This window comes from Lynx canadensis, chromosome B2 (assembly GCF_007474595.2).
Source record: "Lynx canadensis isolate LIC74 chromosome B2, mLynCan4.pri.v2, whole genome shotgun sequence".
NCBI lineage: Eukaryota > Metazoa > Chordata > Mammalia > Carnivora > Felidae > Lynx > Lynx canadensis.
Genome location: NC_044307.1, coordinates 11,010,023 through 11,034,600, shown reverse-complemented (window position 1 = coordinate 11,034,600; position 24,578 = coordinate 11,010,023). Strand labels below are relative to the sequence as shown.

The following is a 24,578-nucleotide window of genomic DNA, read 5'->3' as shown; positions in this document are numbered from 1 at the left end:
CATATATTGATGCCATCTCTCTAAATCCTCTGTACCCAGCAAAATTAGAGAAAATTAATGTACTCAACATCTCCAATGAAAAATTACTAATTATCAATTTTTTAGATAACCAATACACTCAACAAACTTCACTGTATCCCAACATGAAACCAGTCACGAGAAGAATCAAACACCAAATTTAAGATGCCCTATCACACAGTATAGATAGGAAACTTTATATGCATTGCCTTAATCTTACAAAACAAAACAAAAAACCTTTAGAATATAAATGTTATTATTTTATTGTCTCTCCCAGCTAGAATGGAAGTTCCATGAGGACAGAACTTTTTTTTTTTTGACACTCTTAAATGCACTGTTAATATCCCTAACCCCTAAATATCACTGTGCACAGTTGTTGCTCAGTTAACTATTTCATGAATATAGGAGGAAACTAAGGCTCAAAAGGTATTCTGTTCAGCCACATAACAAAATAGTGAGATTCAAATAGATCTAACTCCAGAACCTGTTTTCTTATACACTAACTCACAGCTGATAAAACAAAAGCAAAGTATATACACATGGATAGATTAAAATGACACAATTATAATTTATGCTTTGTCTCAAACAGGGTCTTTGAAATTAGGGAACATTAAGTCATTTAATTAACTTTCCCAAAGTAAAAGCAACTTATATAAAGCAAATGCCTCAAGATAACCTAAAATCTCATCTTTACATACCCAAAATACCGCAAATCACTTTTGACAGAATGTCTCTCCAAATGTTTTACAATTTGATTATCATAATTCCTTTTTAAAAAAACGATAAAGTGTATAGACCAATCTAAGATTAAAGTGGGCTCAAGCTATTTCTAAGTGCAGTTTGGATTTGAGTATTTGTCTTTCCTCTTGCCACACTGCCATTACTACATATTAGTATCGGCCCACCATCATTATCGCCCTGTCCCACCTCAATAACATACTGTTGGCTGGGGCTGGGACCTTGCCAATCTGTCTGGTTTAAGTACCACTTAAAAAATGCATCTGGGAGGTGACAAGGGGCTAAAATGCCTTTTTTTTTTTCTTTTTTAAAGCTCATTATTTTGAGAGAGAACAAGTAGGGGAGGGACAGAGAGAGGGAGAAAGAAGTCCAAGAAGGCTCTGTGCGGTCAGCACAGAGCTTGACACGGGGTTCAATCTCATGAGCTGGGAGATCATGACCTGAGCCAAAATCAAGAGTCTGATGCTTAACTGACTGAATCACCTAGGCGCCCCTGAAATGCTTTATGTAAGTAAAGTATATAAGTTCTACCTATGGATGTTTGCTACTTAAGGCCATTTTTGCTTACTTCCTAATTCTTCGAGGAATTAAGAATTAGTGGAGGTTGCTGGAAAGTTATCACTAGGTCATCAATTCTCTAACTTAAACCAAGTTTTATTCAGCGTCTACCCAATTCATAAGAACCACACTAGGCTCTGAAAGGGAATACTAAAACTTTGTAAGATCTGGTGATACACTTAATACACAGAATAAAAGAATCGTCACTGTGATGTATCACTCTTTAGTCAAAATTTAATAAAATCTGGATCTGTAGGTGATTAAAAGATTTTATAAGAAAGTTATTACAGAAAGGGTTGAGGAAAATGAGCAAGGGATAACCACGTTAGAAGCATTATTACTTCATCCTCATCCAAATCAGATAATTAGAAGCAGGTACTTAAAATACTTCCAGAGCGGGGCGCCTGGGTGGCTCAGTCGGTTAAGCGTCGGACTTCAGCTCAGGTCACGATCTCGCGGTCCGTGAGTTCGAGCCCCACGTCGGGCTCTGGGCTGATGGCCCAGAGCCTGGAGCCAGCTTCCAATTCTGTGTCTCCCTCTCTCTCTGCCCCTCCCCCGTTCATGCTCTGTCTCTCTCTGTCTCAAAAGTAAATAAACGTTAAAAAAAAAAAAAAAATACTTCCAGAGCCTTTTCAGGCCAGGATTTACAGCTATCATTACAACTTCAAATACTTTTAGATAATATGGCACCATTTTAAAACCTGCAACCTTGGAGTAGTGACAGTTTGAAAAGCATGAGAATTTAGAGTGATAAATAAAGGGTAATCAAGCCATCTCCACAAGATGTTACCACTGGACAAACATGATTAAAACAATGCTTCTTTCTATATTTAACATCATCATCTAGCAGGGATGGTGTCCACAGTTTTTTAAGTGGACAACTAGCCTATTAAGTTAAGAGAAAAACTGCAAACATACTGTCACAAGCACTACAGAAACCTAACAGGAGAGTGTGGGCTCTGAGGGCGAGCATCCTGATTTCAAATTCTGGCCCCAATGTATCTTTGGGCCCTAGTTTCCTCATTTACAAAATAAGGGAAATATCATTACTTCATGTCTTTGGGGGAGTAAAGGTATTAATACATGTAGAACACTTTTAATGTACCAGGCTCACAGGAAATGGATAATAAATATTAGCTATTATTGCTATTATGAGAGCTTCCTTTTGTAAGGAAATTCTTTCATTAAGTAAATGCAGTAACTTGGAAGTTTTAAAGTTTTCTTTAAAAGGTCAATACAAAGAATAGAGAAATAGAACAAAAGCAGTAAGACAGTCTCAATGACACCCGTGTTAACTAACCATGATGCATCATGCTTATTTCATTGCATTCTGGTAGACATGACTGGACCCCACAAACACCCATCCCTGTAATAACAAACTATGTTATTTACAACGGATTTCACTTATCTTTAGTAACCAGTTACAAGTTTTTCTGTGGCGAACTGAAGGTAGGAATTCAGTAAAACATCTTCCTTAGACCAGTAAATGTTGACATGGGGAAACAGCGGAGGCAGAGAAACTCACATGTGTATGTTAGCCTTGCAGATGTTAACAATCATTCACCTCAGCTGCTCTGGTAAGTTTTAGGTATGAACAGGAGGAAGTTAACTTTTAAAAATGGGGCATCATGGGGCGCCTGGGTGGCGCAGTCGGTTAAGCGTCCGACTTCAGCCAGGTCACGATCTCGCGGTCCGGGAGTTCGAGCCCCGCGTCGGGCTCTGGGCTGATGGCTCAGAGTCTGGAGCCTGTTTCCGATTCTGTGTCTCCCTCTCTCTCTGCCCCTCCCCCGTTCATGCTCTGTCTCTCTGTCCCAAAAATAAATAAACGTTGAAAAAAAAATTTAAAAAAAAAAAAAAATAAATAAAAAAAAAAAATAAATAAAAATGGGGCATCTTGGGGCGCCTGGGTGGCGCAGTTGGTTAAGCGTCCGACTTCAGCCAGGTCACGATCTCGCGGTCCGTGGGTTCGAGCCCCGCGTCGGGCTCTGGGCTGATGGCTCAGAGCCTGGAGCCTGTTTCCGATTCTGTGTCTCCCTCTCTCTCTGCCCCTTGCCCGTTCATGCTCTGTCTCTCTCTGTCCCAAAAATAAATAAACGTTGAAAAAAAAAAAATGGGGCATCTTAGGGGCGCCTGGGTGGCTCAGTCGGGTTAAGCATCCGACTTCGGCTCAGGTCATGATTTCACGGTCCGTGGGTTCGAGCCCTGCGTCGGGCTCTGTGCTGACAGCTCGGAGCCTGGAGCCTGTTTCAGATTCTGTGCCTCCCTCTCTCTCTGCCCCTCCCCCACTTGCACTCTGTCTCTCTCTCAAAAATAAAATTAAAAAAAAAAATTTTTTTTTTTTAAAAGGGGTATCTCAGAGGACCTGGGTACGGGGACACAATGGGCGATTTTTGGCAGGTAAGGTTAACTGTGGATAACCTGGTATTTTGGAGGTAAAGGAAAGAGGCCCTGGGTGAGCTGAGAGGAAAGGAGAGTGAGAGCGTGCCCATTTACACCTTACAGGAAGCTTCAAGTCCTCATTACTTTCACCCCCTCCTCTCCATAGGAAACTCTCACCTATGAGTCTAAATCCAGCTTAACAGTCCCCTCTGAATCTCTCACTGCACCACCACCAATTGATTCATCTGTGGTCCCACACTACTTGGCCTATAGTTCATGTATCCCTACTTCATGTGAAGCAGTACACAGGTTTCAGAGTCAAACTTCCTGGTTCAAATCCGGACTCCACTACTGACCAATTTTGTATTCTCAAACAAATCACTTACCTTCCTTCCCTGTGCCTGTTTCCTCATCTGTAAAATGGAGGTAATAATACCAGACTTTGCTGAATTTACCACTTTTTTTTTCACATTTTCTCATCTCAGATATTGGGGTGCATTTTGTAATTTACATTAAAATGATGCCTTATAGGCATCGGGGATTTGATGAACTGTGGCTATATCTGTAGAATTGTTCTAAAGATCAAGTAAGTAAACAAATATAAGGTAGCAGAGAAAACATTTAATATACAGATTTATTAACCTAGTTACTTACAGTCTTTTCCCACCACATCACAAGTTTCTTAAAGTTGTATTTGACAATTTCCATGAGAAAAGACACCTGGCTACCTTAAAAATGTTTGGTGCAGGGGCGCTCAGTCATTTAAGCATCCGACTCTTAATTTTGGCTCAGGTCACTATCTCATGGTTCACGGGATCAAGCCCCACATGGAGCTCTGTGCTGATAGCACAGAGCCTGTTTGGGATTTTTTCTCCCTCTCTCAAAATAAATAAATAAACTTAAAAAAAAGTTTGACATAAAGCAGCCATTTAAGTATTTGTCACATTCATCTCTGTATTGTTTATAGGATCTAGTTTACTACTTCTACTCTGAACCCAGGATGTGGTTAAAACATAATTAAAAGGAAAAAGAAAAAGAAAAATTTGTATAGTATTGCTCCACATACACGGTCTTATATGAGCTTAAAAAAAAAAAGCAAAAAAAAAATTCAAATACAAAAGTTTATTTTATTACAAATGAGGAAAATGTATCTGAGCAATTAAGAGAGCCAGTGCCTTATAACTAGTTAAGGAGCAAGAGGCACATTAAGCCCAGTGTGCCTCCTACTAGATTACTTGCTTACAGAAACGGGTAATGTACCTATGCATCTAAGCCAGAGTTGATATGACAAAAATAAGCCGGCGAGATCATAACCTATTTATACTGTTAAATTTAACTTTTTCCATTACATACAAATGTTACCAATGAGAACAAAGAGTAAGAAATGTTGGCAGAAAATGCAAAATGACAACAAAGGCTCACCGAATCTGTACTAGGGCTTTCTCTGGCCTTTACCCTCCAAACTTAGTGGGGGCTCCAGGATCATTTCTTTAGATTGTTTCAAAGCTAAGATGGGTCTTGGTATAATCCGATGTTGTGTAAATAGTTTCTACCAAATCTTTCTTGAACTCTGCCAACCTCTCTTGTTCATCCTTTAAAGGGTCAGATCAAATTGTTACCTCCTGTGAAGCTTTCCTGTCTGGATCTTTGCTCCCCACATGTCCCTACAAAGAGGTAAATACTCTTTTAAAATCTTCTGAGCTTCCACATGATCTTGTCCATCTCTCTTTCCTGGCTCTTAAGTTATACTCTATGGACTTCTTTCCTCCTCATCTTTGACCTCTCCCTTTCTACCAGCTGATGAACAGAGACCCTGTCTTATTTGTTTCTTGATCTCCAGCGCGGGGCTTAGGACTGGCACTTAGTAGGTACTACACAATTTACTTGGAAGATTAAGATGGGAAAAGGTCTCTGGAAATTAGGTAACTGTTAAAGATCTATTCCAGCCCTGAGACTGTTTCACTAGCATTGCTATGCCTGCCACACGCTGCTACTAATAGCAGTTAGCCAAACTTCTTGATTTTTTTAATATAACGGTCTTCCGGCACTATTTACATATACAGGTTGTATATGAAAGAGAGGAAAAGAGACCAATAGATAAACTCATCAAGGGTGAGGCCTATGCACCTATGTTTTCTGAAAGCCTCTCAGCAGACTCACCTAGTGATGTTTTTTAGTTTTTTTTAAAATGTTTATTTTTGAGAGAAAAAGAGAGAGCTAGAACATGAGTAGAGGAGGGGGGGCAGAGAGAAAGGGAGGGACACAAAATCTGAAGCAGGCTCCAGGCCGTCTGCACAGAGCCTGGTGTGGGACTCGAACTCACAAACTGCAAGATCTGACTTGAGCCAAAGTCGGGTACTTGACCAACTGAGCCACCCAGGCGCCCCTAGTTATAAATTTCTACGATAAAAGATACATTTATAGTCTGAATCCACCAAGCTTTCTCTATAAAGTGCCAGAGAATAAGTAATTTAGGCTTTGCTGGCTAAATGTGCTTACTGTTCCAACTTTCATTTTTTGTTTTAACAAATTTCAAAAATGGAAAAAACCATCCTCAGTTTCTAGGCTGTACAAAACCAGGCCACAGGCTGGATCTGGTGTATAGGCCATACATAATTTGCCATTCCTAGTCTAGATTATATATGACTGGAGATATGTAGGGAAAAGGCAGGAACTACATAAATTAATCAAGAGGATAATTTCTCAAGTTCTATATTTATGTCAATGGTTTTTAGTTCAGTTTTTATAAGCAGAAGTGGATATATACTTATCTAAAGCTATTGCTTAAATTCAAATTTGAATCTAAATCAGTAGTTCTTTACAGACAACTCTGAAGACAGACGCATATAAACTAGCAGCCCTGGAAAGAGTAATATGGACAATACATTAAAAAACCTTAAGAGTACACCTGAAACGAACGTAATACTGTGTGTCAGGAGTACCTGAATACTAACAAAATACATATGGACATGTTTATTCTAACCCTGAGGTATACAAAAATGAGGATATATCATCCTCTCTCTTGGAGTCAAGACTCACGTAGATGCACGACGTGAAGTACACGGCACACAGCTGACTCTCAGTAAGTTTCCTTATATTTGCCAATAAACATTTATTGAACAAGGGGTACCTCTCCTCAGGCAGACTGTTCTGGAAGACAGAGGCCAGGTCTCTTTCTTCCCCCCTACTCAGCCAAACACTTGGCAAAATTCAGGTAGAATAAGGCAATCATTTTGAATGAGCGAGAATGATTCATCAATTACTCATACGAAAACGCCCAAGCTCACAGGCTCTCCACAGTCTGGCTTCTGTGTGCCCTGCTCTGGCTTCTGCTCTCGTTGCTCTACTTCTGGACACACCACCCAACCACAAACAAGTGTGTATGTCACAGGTACCCTGGACCTTCTTGCTCCCCATCTTTGTTCACAACTTTCCTTTCTATTCCCAAAGGTCAATTTCAACAGGTATTTCTGCCATTTCTCTCCAAAGCTTTCCCTCGGCAATAGACAGGGACACTTTCTTTTGGAATCCTATATCATGTACCATTCAAATGGCATTTGGGTAGAAAATATTTTCTGGAACCTCAACAGCACTTAGTGCACTCCCAATTTATTAAATTGAATAATATAAGTGATAACATGAGAAACCCTTACTTTGAAATCTCTCTTAAAATATTTTGAAAATAAGGGGCACCTGGGTGGCTCAGTCGGTTGAGTGTCCGACTTTGGCTCAGGTCACCATCTCACAGTTTATGAGTTCGAGTCCCGCATAGGGCTCTGTGCTGACAGCTCAGAGCCTGGAGCCTGCTTCAGATTCTATGTCCCCCTCTCTCTCCACCCCACCCCTGCTTGGGCTCTGTCTCTGTCTTCCAAAAATGAATAAACAAAGTTTTTTTGAAAATTTTAGTAATTATAACAAAACACATTATATGTCATTACAAAGGAAAAATGTTGGAGGTACTCAGAGTTAACATTTAGTTATTTAATCAAATAGGAGCCAAAACTTGAATTTTTTATTCAAAATATATGGGAAAAAATTAGGTGGTTAAATTTAAAAAAAAAATGAAGGCTAGTGTCCAAGTTGTCACAGGATTTATTAAGATTCTGGCTTGCTATTTTGAATCTGCTGTGAGTAGTTCAATCAGAGCCATCTAGCATTGTAGGAAGTTTCGATGTGCTAATGGGAAACATAAAAATTGACAGGTGCCATTAATTTCAGATAGTACCATTTACTATAATCTAAATTTGTAAAAGATTAATAATATAAATTTTTAAAAATCTGAAGAGGATTTTCCATGATCTCTGGTAACCATGAAGGTATAGAATCAGAGGAATGACACAAGCACTTTTTGAAGGAAGGCAAAAAAAAAAAAAAAAATCTTGGGAGAAAAGGCTTACCTATCTTTTATAGGCAGCAGGGCTCTTGAAGGAGGGTCTCCAAAAAAGACGCCTGTCACAGAGCCAGAATCCTGTCCTCACAGCAGAAAGGTTGTACTGGGTGAACAGATGAACAAAATAAAAATTAGCTTAAAATACACTATTCTTTTAACAACTTGGCTGAGAAAACTCAAGAGTGCCAAGAGTAAAGAATGTGCAAGCCTTAATATAGTTCACAAAAGATTATGAAAGCAAGTTCAAGATTTTATTATGATGATTATTAACTTTGCCTTCCAATGAAAGATTTCAATAGTTTATATGGTTTTGTAATTCCTCTGATCAAATTATTATGGGGGGGGGTTCTTATATTTTAGAACATAATTAAGGACTAACAAAACTTTTGCATTCACCCTCCCACTACCACCAAATAATTCCCTGAATGGTACAAATATAGAAGTTTACCAAACACTAGAATTCAAAGTGTCTCTGATCTGGCTGACACTGCAGGATGCCTCCTTCCCCCACAGACTCAGGAAAGCTAACACATGGATCTCACAGCTTCCCCTGCAGTTAGAGGTAGAGAAGTAACAAAGTTCTGGCCAAGGCAATGTACACGGAGATGTCTGATAAAAGGAATCCCTTCTGGGGCAAAAAACAACAAAGTGAAACATTACTGGAAGAAAGCTCTTTGCTCTTCTCTCTGCCACAGGGATTCAGTGCCTTAAGGTAAAAGTACCATCTTGTGATCATGAGGTTAAGTGCCCCTTATGAAGATGGTGGCTCAGGAATAAAGAGGATACTCAAATTCTTGACAACCTTTCTTGAGCTGTTGTACTGGCCCCAAATTGCCCGTCTGTGGATTTCTTGTCATGGAAGAAAAAGGAATTCCTGTTTTGGACATTACTAGTAAGGTTTTTAAGTGTTCGCAACTGGAGACATTCCTGATACGTATGGGAAGGTTCAGATTCTAAATACTAAGTAATAATTCAGTTTGTTGTATACATTTCTAGCGATAAGAAGGTGTTATAAAAACACAAATAAGCCAAAACTGAAGATGTATTACAATAAAACTTTAAAAAATCAAGTATGCTTTTAAGGGTCTAAGAGGTCATGAGAACTGTTTTCTCCAATGGGAAGCATTGCTTCTTTTTCTGTACTCTCCAATAACTTCTCTGTGCCTAAGGTCTAACACTTATGGTAAACGGCATACCTAAGCATGGTTTAAGCTCACTGGCTCATTTTAGCAATCTTCCCTGAAAGTAGCTAATCCAGTATGGGAGCCACATGATTTTCAGAGTAAGTTTATAGAAAATAACTAAACCTGTCATTTTTCTTATTCCCTCATTTTTAAGAAACTTCATCTACAAATTTCCTAATTCTAGAATTAAGCAACTCTCCTTCTACTGACCTAATTAAACAAATTTCCAAGAACCAAAATGATAAAGAAGTTTAATGTGGCCCTTTTATAAACGAATTACTACCCAAGTCACTCTTGGAAAGAAAGAGCAACTTATTTGAATTACTTCTCAAGAAAAGGAGGATTAAAAACCGCTGTGAACCATGAACTACCTATCACAAAAATAGAGCTACAGGTAGGTACAGAGAACTTCCAACAAAATTTTTTAGCAATTATTGGCTAACATGATTAAGTGTGACACGTTTTCCTATAGAAGACTTTTTTAAAAACCTGCCAATTCTGTTTCAACCATGTGGTTTTCAGTGACTTCAATCCTACAGTGAAGAAATAATAAATTTACTTTTAAATATCCTAGTCTTCCACACAGCTAACTATGAGTCATGAGCAGGTGACTAACACTCAACCTCACATAACTGGTCAATAGACAACTGTAACTTGAACTGGATTTCTGCTTGAGTAAGAGTTCTGACTTTAGCAATATGATCTAGATTATAAATAGTCCAAAGCCCTCAATTTACAGAGGAAACAAAAGATTAATCTACCCACATTCATAGTTACTTATTCCAAGAATCTAATGTTAATGGGGGAGAAATCTTTTATTTATAAAAGAAAAATCTGTCTCAAAAAATAAGCAGAATAAGTAATATTAATTTAGTAATCTTCTATGAAAAGAATCTGCAAAATAATTCTATCTACAGGTAGTCCACAACTTTTCCAATCAACCTATCAATCTTCTTTATGACCTCTTAAAAAAGAGGCCCTTTCATCATAATAATCAAAAATACTGCCACTTATGAAGTCCCTAACAAGGTTGCCACTTATCTCAGTCCTCGAAAAAATGAAAGAGTAAGGGAAAACACAGTTACCAGAGAAATACTGCTCCTGTTGCTAGTACTTACCTTTCAAAGGCAATCAGAGCCTTTCGCAGGAACAGAATCAGTTTTTGAATAAAGTTTTTGAGGAGTATAGTCCTAAATTTGAAATATCCTTTAGAGCAATGAATAATTGTATGGTTGTTGGAGGGAGACTTATCAGAAAAAGAAAAAAATTTTAAAAAAAAGCAATTCTCAGTCCAGATTCTATTGGACTGTATTTTATGAAGTTTGTTAGTTTTCTTTTTCTCCTACATGGCTTTTCACCATTTAACCTGGGTTTCTAGCACAAAACCCTTTTTTAATGACACTGTAGAAAGGCTTTGATTTAAAATTAGGACAAGTTCCACTTGTGATCATTATCCAGGAACCAATATGATTACAAATCAATCAGGGGTCATTTATATTCACAAGATTCAAAGAATTCTATTTGGAACAATGGGACAGTAATCTGGAAAACAAGTGAAAATGAGTATAAAATACCCTCACTTTTTAACCTACACCTTAGTCATTAAATGGCAGGAAAATTAAATTTAGGAATATTACATATGACAAAAGTAATAGTAGCAGCTAATACTTACATACAGTACCTTTGCCAAGCACTGCTCTTAAGTGCTTTAAATAAAGTCATTTAATACAGCCCTTTAAGACTGGTACTGCCATAAACCCCATATTATAAATGAGAAGCTGAGGTATAGACTTTATAAGTAATCTGCCCAAAATCATTCTTGAAGGTAGAGCTGGAATTTGTACCTAGATTGTTTCCAAAGCTCATGCTCATGCTGACCGCTCAGAGCCTGGAGCCTGCTTTGGAGTCTGTGTCTCCCTCTCTCTCTGCCCCTCTGTCACTTGTGCTCTGTCTCTCTCAAAAACTAAATAAACATAAAAAAAACTAAAAAAAAATTTTTTTAAAGGTTTTAGGAAGCATAGTGAATACATGTAGTTGTAACCCAAAATTTGTTGAAGAATATTACTGCAAAATTGCTATTATTATACATCCACATATAAACAAACATGCTTCCCTCCTAATGTCCTTAAAATCTATTCCATAAAAACCTTAGGGCTAAGATTATTCATCTTCCTTCACACCAAAAATATATTATGAAACACCTGCTAGATTTGTAATATTCTTTTTTAAGTTATGAAGCACTTTATACTTAGCTTTATAGAAATCTTTAAAAATTTGACATTAAAATAATCATGGATTTAAGTACCTAAAAACAAATACACACTCAGTTCATCACATCTTTATTCCTTCTAATCCAGTAGTTATCACCTGGAGGTTGTCCCGCCCCACCGGGACATTTGGCAATGTCTACAGATATTTCTGATTTTCATAACTAGAAGTTGGGGGGGGTGCTACTGTCCTCTAGTGGGCAAACATACTATAATGCACCAGATAGCCCTCCACAAAAAAGAATCATCTTGGTCCAAAAAGTCAAGCCAATTAATCAAGTCCCTAAATAAGACAAAGGAGATGACCCAACTTACAGAGCAAATTCTGACCACTGAAGGGGACACCAAAACAAAGTAAAAAAGAGTCTCTATCAAAACATTATTAGCAATAATAAGAAGTCACTTCCTTGACTGAAGCTACATATCAAGGAAAGGGTATAAGCTAACTCTTTAAATGGTTCAGAGCTCTCCTTTTCCTAAAGTTTCACTTGGGAAACTTAATGCTCTCAAAATTTTACTGATATTCCCAAGTAAAAGAAAATGGCAGGGATTCCTAAGTGGTACAAAACTTGCCCACCCACCAAATAAAACTCAAATGCTATTATGATCATTAAATCATCCCCAATGAGTTGAGAAAAACTGGTGGTTCTTAAACCTCTTGCTTTCTACATAAAACAGAATAAAATGGCTCCGTGCACACACTCTTCCACTCCCCACTGATCTACTCTAATCTTCAAGGTCCAGTTCAAGTCCAGGCCACACCAACCTCACTCTTCCAACTCCCAAGCTCTCACATGGCCATAAAACCAAAAGCTCCATGAGGGAAAGAATTTATACTTAACTATTTCTCTGTCTTTGTAACTAAAAACAACCAATACGGTAGATAGTTTCTAGAATCTGTTTTCTGGCTATACCTATCATAAGACAGGAATATTTAACTCTCCCATGGAAAGAAATGAGAAAACCCACAAACACCCAACATTTTACCTCTTCTTCGCTTTCTTTATCTTCTTCATCTGAAGACTCTTCCTTGTTTTTCTTTTCGTCTTCATCGCTGCTGGATTCATCTGACAGAATTTCAGGACATTTGGTTCGCTTAGCTTTCCTTGCCATTCCAGAACTGTTCCGTTCCTTTTTGTTGCCTTTGCTAGAAGTTTTCTTAGATTTTGGCAATGGCTGTGTACAATAAAGATAACAACAATGGGCTATTATATTTCCAAGTGAATCATTTTGGTAACTACTTCTCAACTCAATTATTCTTCTTGTTCCATCTCAGGGGATATTGCCAAACTTAGCAGCTTTACAGACAACAATTCATCTTTAATGTATCAAGTAAATCTTTCTGTCTGAACTACCAATACCCCTTCATTTGTATTCTCACACCTAGGCAAGACTCTTTCCAAATGCTGAAATACATACTCTGTGTTCTGACTAGGATTAGATGCCCAAGTACACACTAGATTAAGCTCAGAGAGTTACTTACATGTGGTCAAGGGCAATATCTTGAGTTAGACTTACAATTCATTTCATTCCTTGTAAGCATTAATGGCCATGCCAGAGGAGCTTCTTGCTTTAGGGGATGCTCTAATCAAAGACTAGAACCATCCATAAAGGAAATAAAACCTCACTTTACACATCCTGAATTTATGAACTATATAGTTTGTATTCATATTACCTCTGGGCTCTACTTTTGCTAATGTCAGGTTTATATTCTCATTGACTCTAAATATGCAATTAGTGTTGGGTATGTTAATTATGAAACTAATTAAGAAACACAAAATACATGTACTGCTATTACTTTGATATTCAATTAAAGCATGCATATTTAAAAAGCAGAGACCATGTGAAGAAACAATTTGATCATATTAACCAGCAAATTTAATTCTTAAATGCTTTCTTAGGGGAGTATTTGCTAACTTCTGAAATTGAAAACCATAAAATCTTGCATAAAAGATCTGAAAATATATACACTGAGGAATTAAAATTATTTCCGAAATTCTAGGTATCTACTATTTTTATTTTTTCCTGTTATTTTCTGCAATAAGCAGAAATTGTAAGGAAAATCCCAGAACATAACCTTATGATATACAGTTATATAAATGTTAGTGGTAACTGTAGGCACTATCTTTCATGAAGTTGGCAGAACCGCAGGTTCTTTCTCTCCTAGAAACTTCCAGTCTAGGGGTCACTGTCACCTACACAAAAATTAAGAATAAGGTGGCTGTTTTGTGTATGTTCTGTTCTCAGGTTATGTACAATCCATAAGATAGCCTCTAGCTGCCCAAACAACCTATTCTTCCTAAAGGCTGACTGGCCTACAGCCAATCTACGTCAGTTCAGATTTTTAAGTTAGTATGGGGTGATTATATGTCTCAGTTGGTTAAGCATCTGACTTCGGCTCAGGTGCTGACAGCTCAGAGCCTAGAGCTGCTTCAGATTCTGTGTCTCGCTCTCTCTCTGCCTCTCCCCTAAATCACACTCTCTCTCTCTCTCAAAAATAAATACACATTAAAAAAAATTAAAAAAAAAAATTAAGTTAGTAGACCATTGATATTTCTCAGAGGGGTTCTCTGTAAGTTTCTATAAAAAAACTTCCTTGAACGTATATGGATATCCTTGTTATGCAACCTGTTACAATTACCAGCTAGTACCAGGAACCAAATCCATTTGGATAAATTCTGGAGAAAAGGTGACTGTGATTGTCCAAACTCCCTATTCAATCAATATATGAAATCCAGGACTCAAATATATTAGAAAAGTGTGGTATCCCTTACTATCTCAGTTCAGGAACCAGATACAGGCAGTAAGAATATAATCTATATAAGGAATTAGTAAAGGAGAAGACTGGATGGGTGCAGGATAATCTACACAGGAAAGTGAAAGAATGTTAAACTGTTCAAGTAACCAATCAAGAAAATGCAACTTCCAAAGATAAATAAAGAAGCAGCAATATATAAATATTTTAGAGCCTTCCTGTACTGGTCCTAAAAACAGTTAAACCTTAACCAGAACCCAGTGTCAACAGCATCATCACTTGTTGGAAACAAAATCTGAAAAATAATCAAACTAGAAGTATAACAAAAAAAAGATAGTAAAACAATGTTAATTCAATAATTTTATTACTATGGGGACAAAAATTAGTTACTAATGAGTTTGTAGTGTTTTTCTTAAATGACAAAAATGTAGGTAGTACAGAAAATAACTTGAGATTGATATCAATAGATTAAGAAGTAATCATCACAGAAGCAGATATGAAAAGTGGATACAAGAGTTAGATTCCATAAGAAAGACTGAAAGAGTGGTTCTCAAAATATGGTTCATGGATCGTAGGGTTTCCTGAGACCCTTTTAGAAGCCCACAGTATCAAAATTATTTTCATGATAACATCAAGACATTATTTTCTCTCTTCACTGTGTTTTGTACTGACTGATATTTGTACTGACTGCAAAAGCAAAGATGGTTGTAAAATTGCTGGCACTTTAGTACTAATCAAGGCAGAGGCAGCAAACTGCTAGGAGTCATTATATTCCTCATAACCACACACTAGAAGTGAAAAGAAAAAGGTGTTTTGGAATGTCCTTGATGAATCAATAAATACTAGTGATGTTAACTCTCAACCTCTAAGTACGTGACTTTATGACATCTGGGTAACAAAATGGGAGGTACACCTCAAACACGTTTGCCACATACTGAACTTCACTGGTTTTCTCAAGAAAAAGCACTTGCACAATTGAGCTGGGAGCTGAGCCAGCCACCTTTTTCATGAAACACCATTTGTAAAAGAACCGTCAAAGTATGCCTTTTCAGACTTAGGTATTTAAAAGACATGTTCTCAAAATGAACGTGAGCCTGTCACTTTAAAGAAAATAACTGATGGTATTTATTGCCAATAATAAATTTCAAAACTTCATATGGAAAATTCACGTCCATAACCATGAACTTAACAGCCTCCTAATACCTAAAGGTTTTTCTGAGGAGACAGTGATTTTATTAATTAATGACTTTTTGACAGTGTTTAATGGAAACGTGCCAACATTTGGAAGATCTGCACAATTGAAAAAACCAATAATTTCCACCTGGTGAATGTAGGTTTCAGAGACCACATTACAACTAACCTTTAATAAACTACCACTGTGGAGTTCTGGTGGTCTATCAGAGAATATCCATAATTATGTAAAAGTTTTTAAAGACACTCTTTTTTTCTAACTACATACTGGGTAAGACTGGATTTTCTTTACATACTTCAAGCAAAACAATGTGCGATAGATTGAAATCCAGAGCAAATAACAATATAGCGGTCTTTTAAGACAGACATGAAGAGACTTGGAAAAATATAAAACAATGCCATTCTTCTAGTTTTTGTTGGAAGTATATTTTTCATATAATACATTACTTTTGTTAACATGTAGTGGGCTTACTGGTATTTAAAATTTTTTCAAAAAAATAAATAAAATTTTTTCAGTTTTACTTTATAACATAGTAAATATCAAAATAACCCACATAAGCAAAAGCTTCTGGAGTCCTCATGAATTTTTAAGAGGGTAATTGGGTCTTAAAACCAACACATTCAAAATCACTGATTAAAAGAATGTAAACATGTCCCTCAAAACCTAAACAACTTCTGAATGGCTTCTGGGAAAATGGTATTCAATTTGTCACATGAAATTCTTAAGAAGTACGGGTCTGTCCATAGTAAAAGTTTAAAAAATAGGGAATCTCTCATTTTTAAGCAAACTCAAAACACATAAAAAAACCCCAAAACCAAATCAAAAAAACCCCTACCACAGCCCTTGGATTTATAGCTATATGACAAAAATATTCTTTATCTGTCTTTCTCCAGCTAATGGTAAATCATACCAAGAGCAAATAAAACCAAAGTTCCAGAACTATTTTCTGGTTCCTAATCCTTATGCCCTCTCCCCTCTCTTACCGATGGTTTTCCCCTGAACTCCTAGGTCCTCTAGAATTTTCCGCAATTTCTTTGCTAACAAAATGAGGAAGATTATGAAAATATTTACTGACAGACTTAAACTGAAAGTGCAGGGCGCCGGGGTGGCGCAGTCGGTAAAGCATCCGACTTCAGCCAGGTCACGATCTCGCGGTCCGTGAGTTCGAGCCCCGCGTCAGGCTCTGGGCTGATGGCTCAGAGCCTGGAGCCTGTTTCCGATTCTGTGTCTCCCTCTCTCTCTGCCCCTCCCCCATTCATGCTCTGTCTCTCGCTGTCCCAAAAATAAATAAACGTTGAAAAATAAATAAATATTTAAAAAAAAAAAAAATGGGGCGCCTGGGTGGCGCAGTCGGTTAAGCGTCCGACTTCAACCAGGTCACGATCTCGCGGTCCGGGAGTTCGAGCCCCGCGTCAGGCTCTGGGCTGATGGCTCAGAGCCTGGAGCCTGTTTCTGATTCTGTGTCTCCCTCTCTCTCTGCCCCCCCCCCCCCGTTCATGCTCTGTCTCTCTCTGTCCAAAAAAAAAAAAAACGTTTGAAAAAAAAAAAAAATTAAAAAAAAAAAAAAAAAAGAAAATAAAAAAAAAAAAAAACAAAAACTGAAAGTGCAAAGTCAGGTAAGTAATACTTTAATAGGCATTTGAAGTCAGTAACGAGTCCTATGTTAAACAATTAAGGCAAACCTAATCTGAATTTTAGGAAGAGTGGGGGAAAGTATAAGGCCATTTTACTTCCAACCATTATTCCAGTGTCTAGAAAATACCCAGTTCTATATGCCCATCTTATCTTTCCTCACCTGGTTGAAGGTTGCATACGTTCCCCATCCAGCCTAACACCTCACCCTCAATTCAACCTGTTTCTGTTCTTCCAGTTCCTTCTAGATATAAAACCCTGAATACTTAGTTTGCATTTCTGTCCATTTGACATTAACTTAGTTAATAATTATTTTTCTTAATCTTCTATCTTCTGTATCTGATAAGAAGACAAATCTATATGCCTCCTATGCTATTTCTATCATGAAACTGGTGCATGTTCTTTGAAAGCAGAAGACACTACTGAATGTTGAGAAGCAATGCTGCTAACAAACTAAACTGTTCCATAAAAAGAGAAAGGAAGGACAGACTATAACTGATTCATTACTGAAATAGTAAAAATTGGTCCTCACTTTGCCAGAAGGCTTTGGATGCATTAAGAAATTCAAGATCCTCTTCACCAGTTCGCTATTTACACCTGATCTCTCCAAATCAAGAACCTCGCAGATGCTCTTTAACATGGCATTTCTAAACCTAAAACAGAAAATGAAAGAAACCAAGTTTGTTACGTAGCAAAGTTTATAAACATTCTCCACAACATAAAGGCAATAGCTAACCACAGTCGCTCAGGTACAAACATTAAAAAAAGCATGGGGGCAGGGGGTAGGCGCCTGGGTGGCTCAGCCAGTCAAGTCAGACTTCAGCTCCCGTCATGATCTTACGGTTGTGGGTTCAAGCCCCACCATCGGGCCCTGTGCTGACAGCTCAGAGCGTGGAGCCTGCTTCAGATTCTGTCTCCCTCTCTCTCTGTCTCTCACCCACTTATGCTCTCTCTCAAACACTAAAAACAAAACAAAACAAAACAAAACAAAAAACAAAAGGGCATCCAACCCAGGGGCACCTGGGTGGCTCAGTTGGTTAAGCATCTGACTCTTGACTTCAGCTCAGGTCATGATCTCACAGTCCTGATATCTGCACTGACAGTACGGAGACTGCTTGGGATTCTCTCTCATTCTGTCTGCCCCTCCCATGCTCTCTATCAAAATAAATAAGTTAAAAATAAGTCCTTCCTTTAAAAAAAAAAAAAAAAGCATCTAATGTTTCTCTGAATATGAGAAGTACTTTCCAGAAAACAATAAAAAGCACTTTCCTAATAATCTTGATTAATGTATAAAATACAACCAGATAGGATTATTAATAAATTGAAAACACTATTTACCAGTTAAGCTTTTTAAATTAAAAAAAAATTTTTTTTTAAACATTTCTATTTATTTTTGAGAGACAGAGAGAGACAGAGCACGAGCGGGGGGAGGGGCAGAGAGAGGAGACACAGAATCTGAAGCAGGCTCCAGGCTCCGAGCTGTCAGCACAGAGCCTGACATGGGGCTTGAACGACAAACTGTGAGATCATGACCTAAGCTGAAGTCAGATGCTTAACTGGCTGAGCCACCCAGGCACCCCTTTAAAGTTTATTTATTAAGAGACAGAGAGAATGAGCACGTGCTTGCAAGCAGGGGAGGGGCAGAGACAGAGAGAAGGAGAGGAGAGAGCCTCAAGTAGGCTCCAAGATACCAGTGCAGAGCCCAACTCAGGGCTCAAACCCATGAACCAGGAGTTCATGACCTGAGATGAAATCAAGAGTTGGGACACTTAACCAAATGAGCCACCCAGGTGCCCCTACTAATTAAGTTTTAAAGGTAGTAAAGGAATAAACTAATTCGCTAGAAAATAACGTAAGAAGTTTTCAATACTATAAAATTCATGGACTTAATTTTTCTGGTTGGTGATTATAAGACCAGTGCTCTAACCCCTGAGCTATGGAGCCAAACATAGTGATTAAATACTAGATTTTCCCCTCAGCACTCCTACTGTGATGAAGGAACAATCATCTCTATTCTTTACTATTTTTAAACTATAAAGGATTTAATAAACAAAAGCTCTTAAGAATATATCATCTTGCTTGCATTGTGGTAAAGAACACGTTTTCATCAAATTGATTATTTTCAAAATAGTTTAAATGGTACCTACAAGTTGGGGGAACAGAAAGGCTGGCAGGAGATAAAGGAGGGTGGTGGATTTTTCACTCTATTCCCAAGACTTGAATTTTGAACTGTCTGAATGACTTATTTGCGTATGCTTCTAAGAAATAGAAGCATTTTTTAATGTGAGTTTTCAATAATCTTAACAGTAACTACTTATGGGAAACTAATGAATATCCCAAGTTAACAAAGATCCCAAGATCTTAACAAAGAATGTTAAGATCTTGGCATTAAAAGCAAAAAATTAGCAGTCCACTAAAAATGTTTGGATGGTCTTATTTAAATGTTTAAAAATTAACTCAAAATACATTGATCAAAACACAATACATGTAAAAATAACTTACTTTTTCAACATTTCTTCCTTCTTTTTATATTGGACACTTCCTTTTTCAAATGGAAAGCCACTGAACTGACCCACATTCTTCTTTAATGAGGACACCTGAAAATGTTTCCTTTATTATTAATGCTATTTATTACCCAGTAATGTACATAAGAAAAATTCAAAGCCAACATTTGTATTTTCAAATCTGTTTCCCAGTTATAGTATTGGTTTATTCAACATTTCTTAACTCACAACGGAAAATAGTATTTGTCACTCAAATATTAACGTTATAAAAGGCTTAAAAATTTAATTCTTTAAAAATAACAATTTGAATTGAACAAATTTCCATCTGGGAATTTTTACTGACAATTAGAGAACTACAACTAAATGTTATCTGACAGTATTAGGGGATGTGGAAAGTCACTTCTTAAAAAAAGATCCTTTCCCCAAGTAATACACATTACTAGTAATATTTATTTCTTATATGAGAGAATCATGGATTTTATTTTTTGAAAAGAACAGAAGACCTCCAATATCCAAAAGTTATACGATTTAACAGTAATGAGACTTGTGTAAATTAGATTGTAGTGAGATCAAATGAGATAACACACAAGATTCTAACATCAAACTTCACTTTGTCCTTGCAAAACCCAAAGTTTCCTCAATTATATGAAATAGATTTGTTTTAACAAATCCCCAAAGAATTACCACCTAATTTATCAGATATTTGCTCAAAATGAGATACAATTATACTTTATCATTTTTTCTGAATAGCTGGAAACCTTCCCAAAATAAATTTCTTCTAATACATTTAAAGATCACTAAAATCACCACAATTAAAAAAAATTCAGTTTGGCATAAAAACTATACTACAAAGCCTGGATATTACAATCCTAACTGCTAATATCCAACTATGTATTCTGTGATAAATCATTTAATAAATGTGTGTTTCAGTTTGTTCATTTGTATGGTACAGAAACTGAACTAGTTGATTGCTGAAGTCCTTTCCAGAACTAAAATTATATGCTTCTATTGCACAAATACATAAATATGTTACTAGATTAAAGACATAAAAAAGGTCTTAACTGTGCCAGGTCTGTTGTAAAGTAGTTTATGTAGATTTCTAAGTTCATCCGTTTTCTTTTTACTCAGGAAGAAATGTATCCTTTCAATTTCACAAAGTTTCTGTCCTTTTCCTAGGAAAAAACACACCGTAATAATTAAAGTTAAGCACTATTATGTGTTAATAGATTTACAGTTATTTTAATGATGGTTATTTTTACAGCATAATTTATTTATAGCTTTTGCTCAATAGGGCAAACTAAATGAAATTATACCATTAATATATAACTACTTAGTAAACACTAAAAACTGAGTACTGCTGACCATAAGTTTGATATTTAAACATTTTTAGTGTAAAGTGAAAAGAACAGAATAAACTTACCTTGTGCAATTGTAAATGGCTCTCTCTGTAAGGAAGAGACTTGCATGGTCAATCTCTCCACTTTTTTCTTTTCCCTCTTGCCTTCCACGATCAGACTCTTTTCTAGAAATTAATTTAATACTTCTTAAATAACCAGAAGCTTAAAGAACATATTAATTTTATCGGATAAACATATAAGGAAAAACTGCAGAAATCTCTAATACTTTACTCTTCTCCTGAGCATGGTTTTGAGAAGCAAATGAGAGATGAAAAATAGTAAGTTAACAACATCACTGAAATCTTTTTTTAGAGTAACATTTTATTTGCCTGGCAAGTCACAAAGGGATCCAGTTTAAAAAAAAAAAATCAGAAAGCAAAAAACTTTTATTCAACTACAATTATTGCTAATGAAAGTCCAGTCACTTTGTGAACTATCACCAAGGCCGACTCTTTAATTAGACCTAATTCTGTTGATTGCAATTTAGTTTATGGTACATCATCAAATAGCTAGCTTGGGCTGAGATTATAAGAACTTCAAAAAACATACAAAGAAAGCAATAATTCAGCAAGCTGACGAAAGAAAAACAAGGACCTTAGCTAAGGCAGAGCAGCCTAATGTTGCTATAAATGGGGCAAAATTCTACAAGTTCACATTTACTGCAACTGACTGGGAGGACATTATTTTGTAGTTCAGTAAATGTTTGTAACAGTGGTCATAAATCATTCTAAAAAAAGTTAAACTGTTTATGGTGTGGACTGCTTTAAAAAAAAAAAAAGGCTAGAGAGGCACTTGGGTGGCTCAGTTGGTTAAGCGTCTGACTCTTGATTTTGGCTCAGGTCATAATCTCATGGTTCCTGGGATCGAACCCCAAGTAGGGCTCATCAGCAGAGGGCCTGCTTGCGATTCTCTCTCACCCTTTCTCTTTGTGCATGCATTCTCTCTCTCAAAATAAACATTAAAAAAAAATGCATAAACATTTAAAAACATTAAAAAAGACATATAACATATACTTCAAAACTTAAACCTTTAAACTTAAATTTCTAAAATGATTTACACCCACTGACACAAATTCAGATAAAAAAGAGAACACTCTATCACTGAACGTCCTTTCATTCATTCAGCGGAATGCTTGTTTTGTGCAAAGCCTCACTAGATACTAAGGGGGGGGGGGGATGAACAGATGATGAAGATACTGAATATCCTGAAAGACATCACGTCTACTGGTGGTGTTTAGTCACAAATATACTCCAAGGAGAAGGTGATACACACCTTAGGAAAGATACAAATAAAAGTTCTCCGAGTTGAAGACAGTAATTATTTTTGGATTAAGGAAAAACGATCAAAACATTTGGAGGTGGCTTTGAAAGATTTGGAGACATAAGGATTTGCGCAGAAAAAATGAGTAAGGATAAAGGGATTCCGGCAGGTATATTCTGGCAATGGTGTGCAGAGGGAAGAAAACACACTCTAAAGCAATCCCTGTTATCCTGCTGCTGAAACCCTGACTGACTTAAACCATTTTGCTTGCCTCTGATTACCATCTATGAGCTACTGGCTCTCCCGATCTGCATCCAGTCAAGAGCTTTCTAAGCTTCACATCAACTGTCAGAGCCGCCAGTGGACAGCTCCACTTCACGTCCTCCAGGCACCTCACTCAGTGCGCTCAAACAGAACTCGGAATCCTCTCCACTTGCTCACCTTTGTGAATTATGTTTTCCAGAAAATGGTAATATTGTCAGCTCAGCTGCCAAAGACACAAACCTAAGAGTCATCTTTTATACTAGTCCCTCCCCACCCAAGTCAAGTCCACCCTTCTTTGGCAGACTGTGCTGTCCTGTTTCTGAGATGCCCCAGGAGTACATTCAAATTTTCAGGGCTAACTGGGATAAAAACCTTCACAATTTTAGTTGCTCCACAAACATGTCAAAGGAAGGAAACAGAATACTCAATTAGAACAACTACAGAATTGCTTGGGGGTAATTCTGGAGAAAAAAAAAAAATCGCATTCTGAACGATCATCTGGCCCCTAAGCATTACTGTATCAGCCACAGGTAGTATTTTTACACGATTTCTATAATTATTTTCCTGACAGAGGAATCCATCATCCCTGTGGTATAGAAACTTGGTCTTTAAAAAGAGACTAAACAACAAACAAAAAATCGGAGGTAAAAACACTCAGAAAATTTTGGACTAATAGTTGAGATACCGCAGCCAATTTTTAGTTATTGTACTGTGAATAACTTAAAAATAATTTATAATTTTCTCCAACCGCTTCAGTACTTAAATGTGGAAATGCTCCGATCTCAGAGCACCTACCACTTCTAACAAACAAAAAGGCATGCCGTGTAATCTCAACCCAGATCGTAGGTATAAAATGCTGACCTGGGGCTGGTTGAGGCTTAAAAGAAATGGGACACTTAAACCCGGGTTTGGAACGAACACTTCAAACTTCTTCCCAAGTTTGGCTGGAGCCACATATTAAACAAACCTGGATTGGTCTAATATCATCAGAGGACGCTAAGAGAACTGTGATACAGATTTTTTTAAGTGACTGGAAAACATTTTAGGAACCTGGCATACCCGGAAGTGGTAGTGCCCCGCGCATGTTGGAGAAAGTGATGCTCTATCAGTCCCGCATCCGGTAAGGTCCTCCTGCTTCAGGCCTCCAGGCAAATAATGGTTAATAGTGCACTCCTGCAACTCTAAAACTGAGACCAGTTTCGGAGCTCTTTCACAGTTCACCGCTTTCGTATTTAACTACTTTCTCGAGCAGCAACAGCTTTCACTGGTGTTTCCCCGTGAGAGTGAACTCCCCCAAGCCTCTGCAAAGGGCCTCTGCTGAAGTTCAGCAGATGCATGAAAAGTTGTCAAAATATCTCCAGGACTAGCATGAATAACGTCTTCACGTCTGCATGTGTGGTTTCAGGAAAGACCTCGCAAGAACTTCAAAAGGCAAAACACCTGTACTTAAATTAGCAGAAGATGAAATTAAAAACAGCAACCCTAGCGACTTCAAAAGCCAACAAACAAGTCTTAAAAACAGATCTGAACAGATCTGAAACTTAGAAACGTCCTGTCAAATGACGAAAACGTTACAAACGCAGATTGCTGGCCACAAGTCAACCGCAACTCCCAAATGCGTAAATAACGCTAACAGCTATTTTCTACCAACCGGAATTCACCAATTCTCTGCCACTGCTCAACACCAAAAAGGGAGAAATCTCGCCAACATTCTCGCCAGAGATCCCTCCGATTCACCGTCTCCAGGCGCAAAAAAAGGAGGCAAGAAAACGGTTTTCTGAGAAATCCATCACCAGAGACGCGACTTTCTCCCACCTTTTTCTTCCTCCTCCTCCTCTTCCTCCTCCTCGTCGTCCTCGTCCTCCTCTTCACTTTCCTCTCTCGGGCCGGGCATTTCGGGCTCTTTCTCGGACGCGGGCTGGGCGGGGGTTCCCTCTCCCTCTGCAGCTGGGCCCGAGGAGGACATGCTGTCGACCTGCGGGCGGGCAGAAAGCCACACGTCTCGGTCCCCTCGGCCCCGGCGGCAGGGACGGGGCGGCC

At 37.6% G+C, this 24,578-nt stretch overlaps 1 protein-coding gene across 5 annotated transcripts in view; it reads right to left on the bottom strand.

The window, feature by feature from the left end:
- The window catches only part of DEK (DEK proto-oncogene), a 37,831-nt gene that overhangs the window by 6,337 nt on the left and 6,916 nt on the right, over window positions 1-24,578 (bottom strand). For 3 of the 5 annotated variants that reach the window (XM_030314764.1, XM_030314763.1, XM_030314765.1), the window contains exons 2-7: window positions 24,354-24,513; window positions 21,038-21,139; window positions 20,680-20,789; window positions 19,616-19,710; window positions 17,646-17,766; window positions 12,522-12,710 (exon numbers count right to left, since the gene is read on the bottom strand). In XM_030314764.1, coding sequence (XP_030170624.1) covers window positions 12,522-12,710; window positions 17,646-17,766; window positions 19,616-19,710; window positions 20,680-20,789; window positions 21,038-21,139; window positions 24,354-24,504 — 768 coding nt within the window. In that variant the 5' untranslated portion in view covers window positions 24,505-24,513. Of the gene's footprint in view, window positions 1-10,385; window positions 10,514-12,521; window positions 12,711-17,645; window positions 17,767-19,615; window positions 19,711-20,679; window positions 20,790-21,037; window positions 21,140-23,597; window positions 23,638-24,353; window positions 24,514-24,578 lie in introns of those variants that run through there. The other 2 variants (XR_003968732.1, XM_030314766.1) reach the window with 2 other exon arrangements.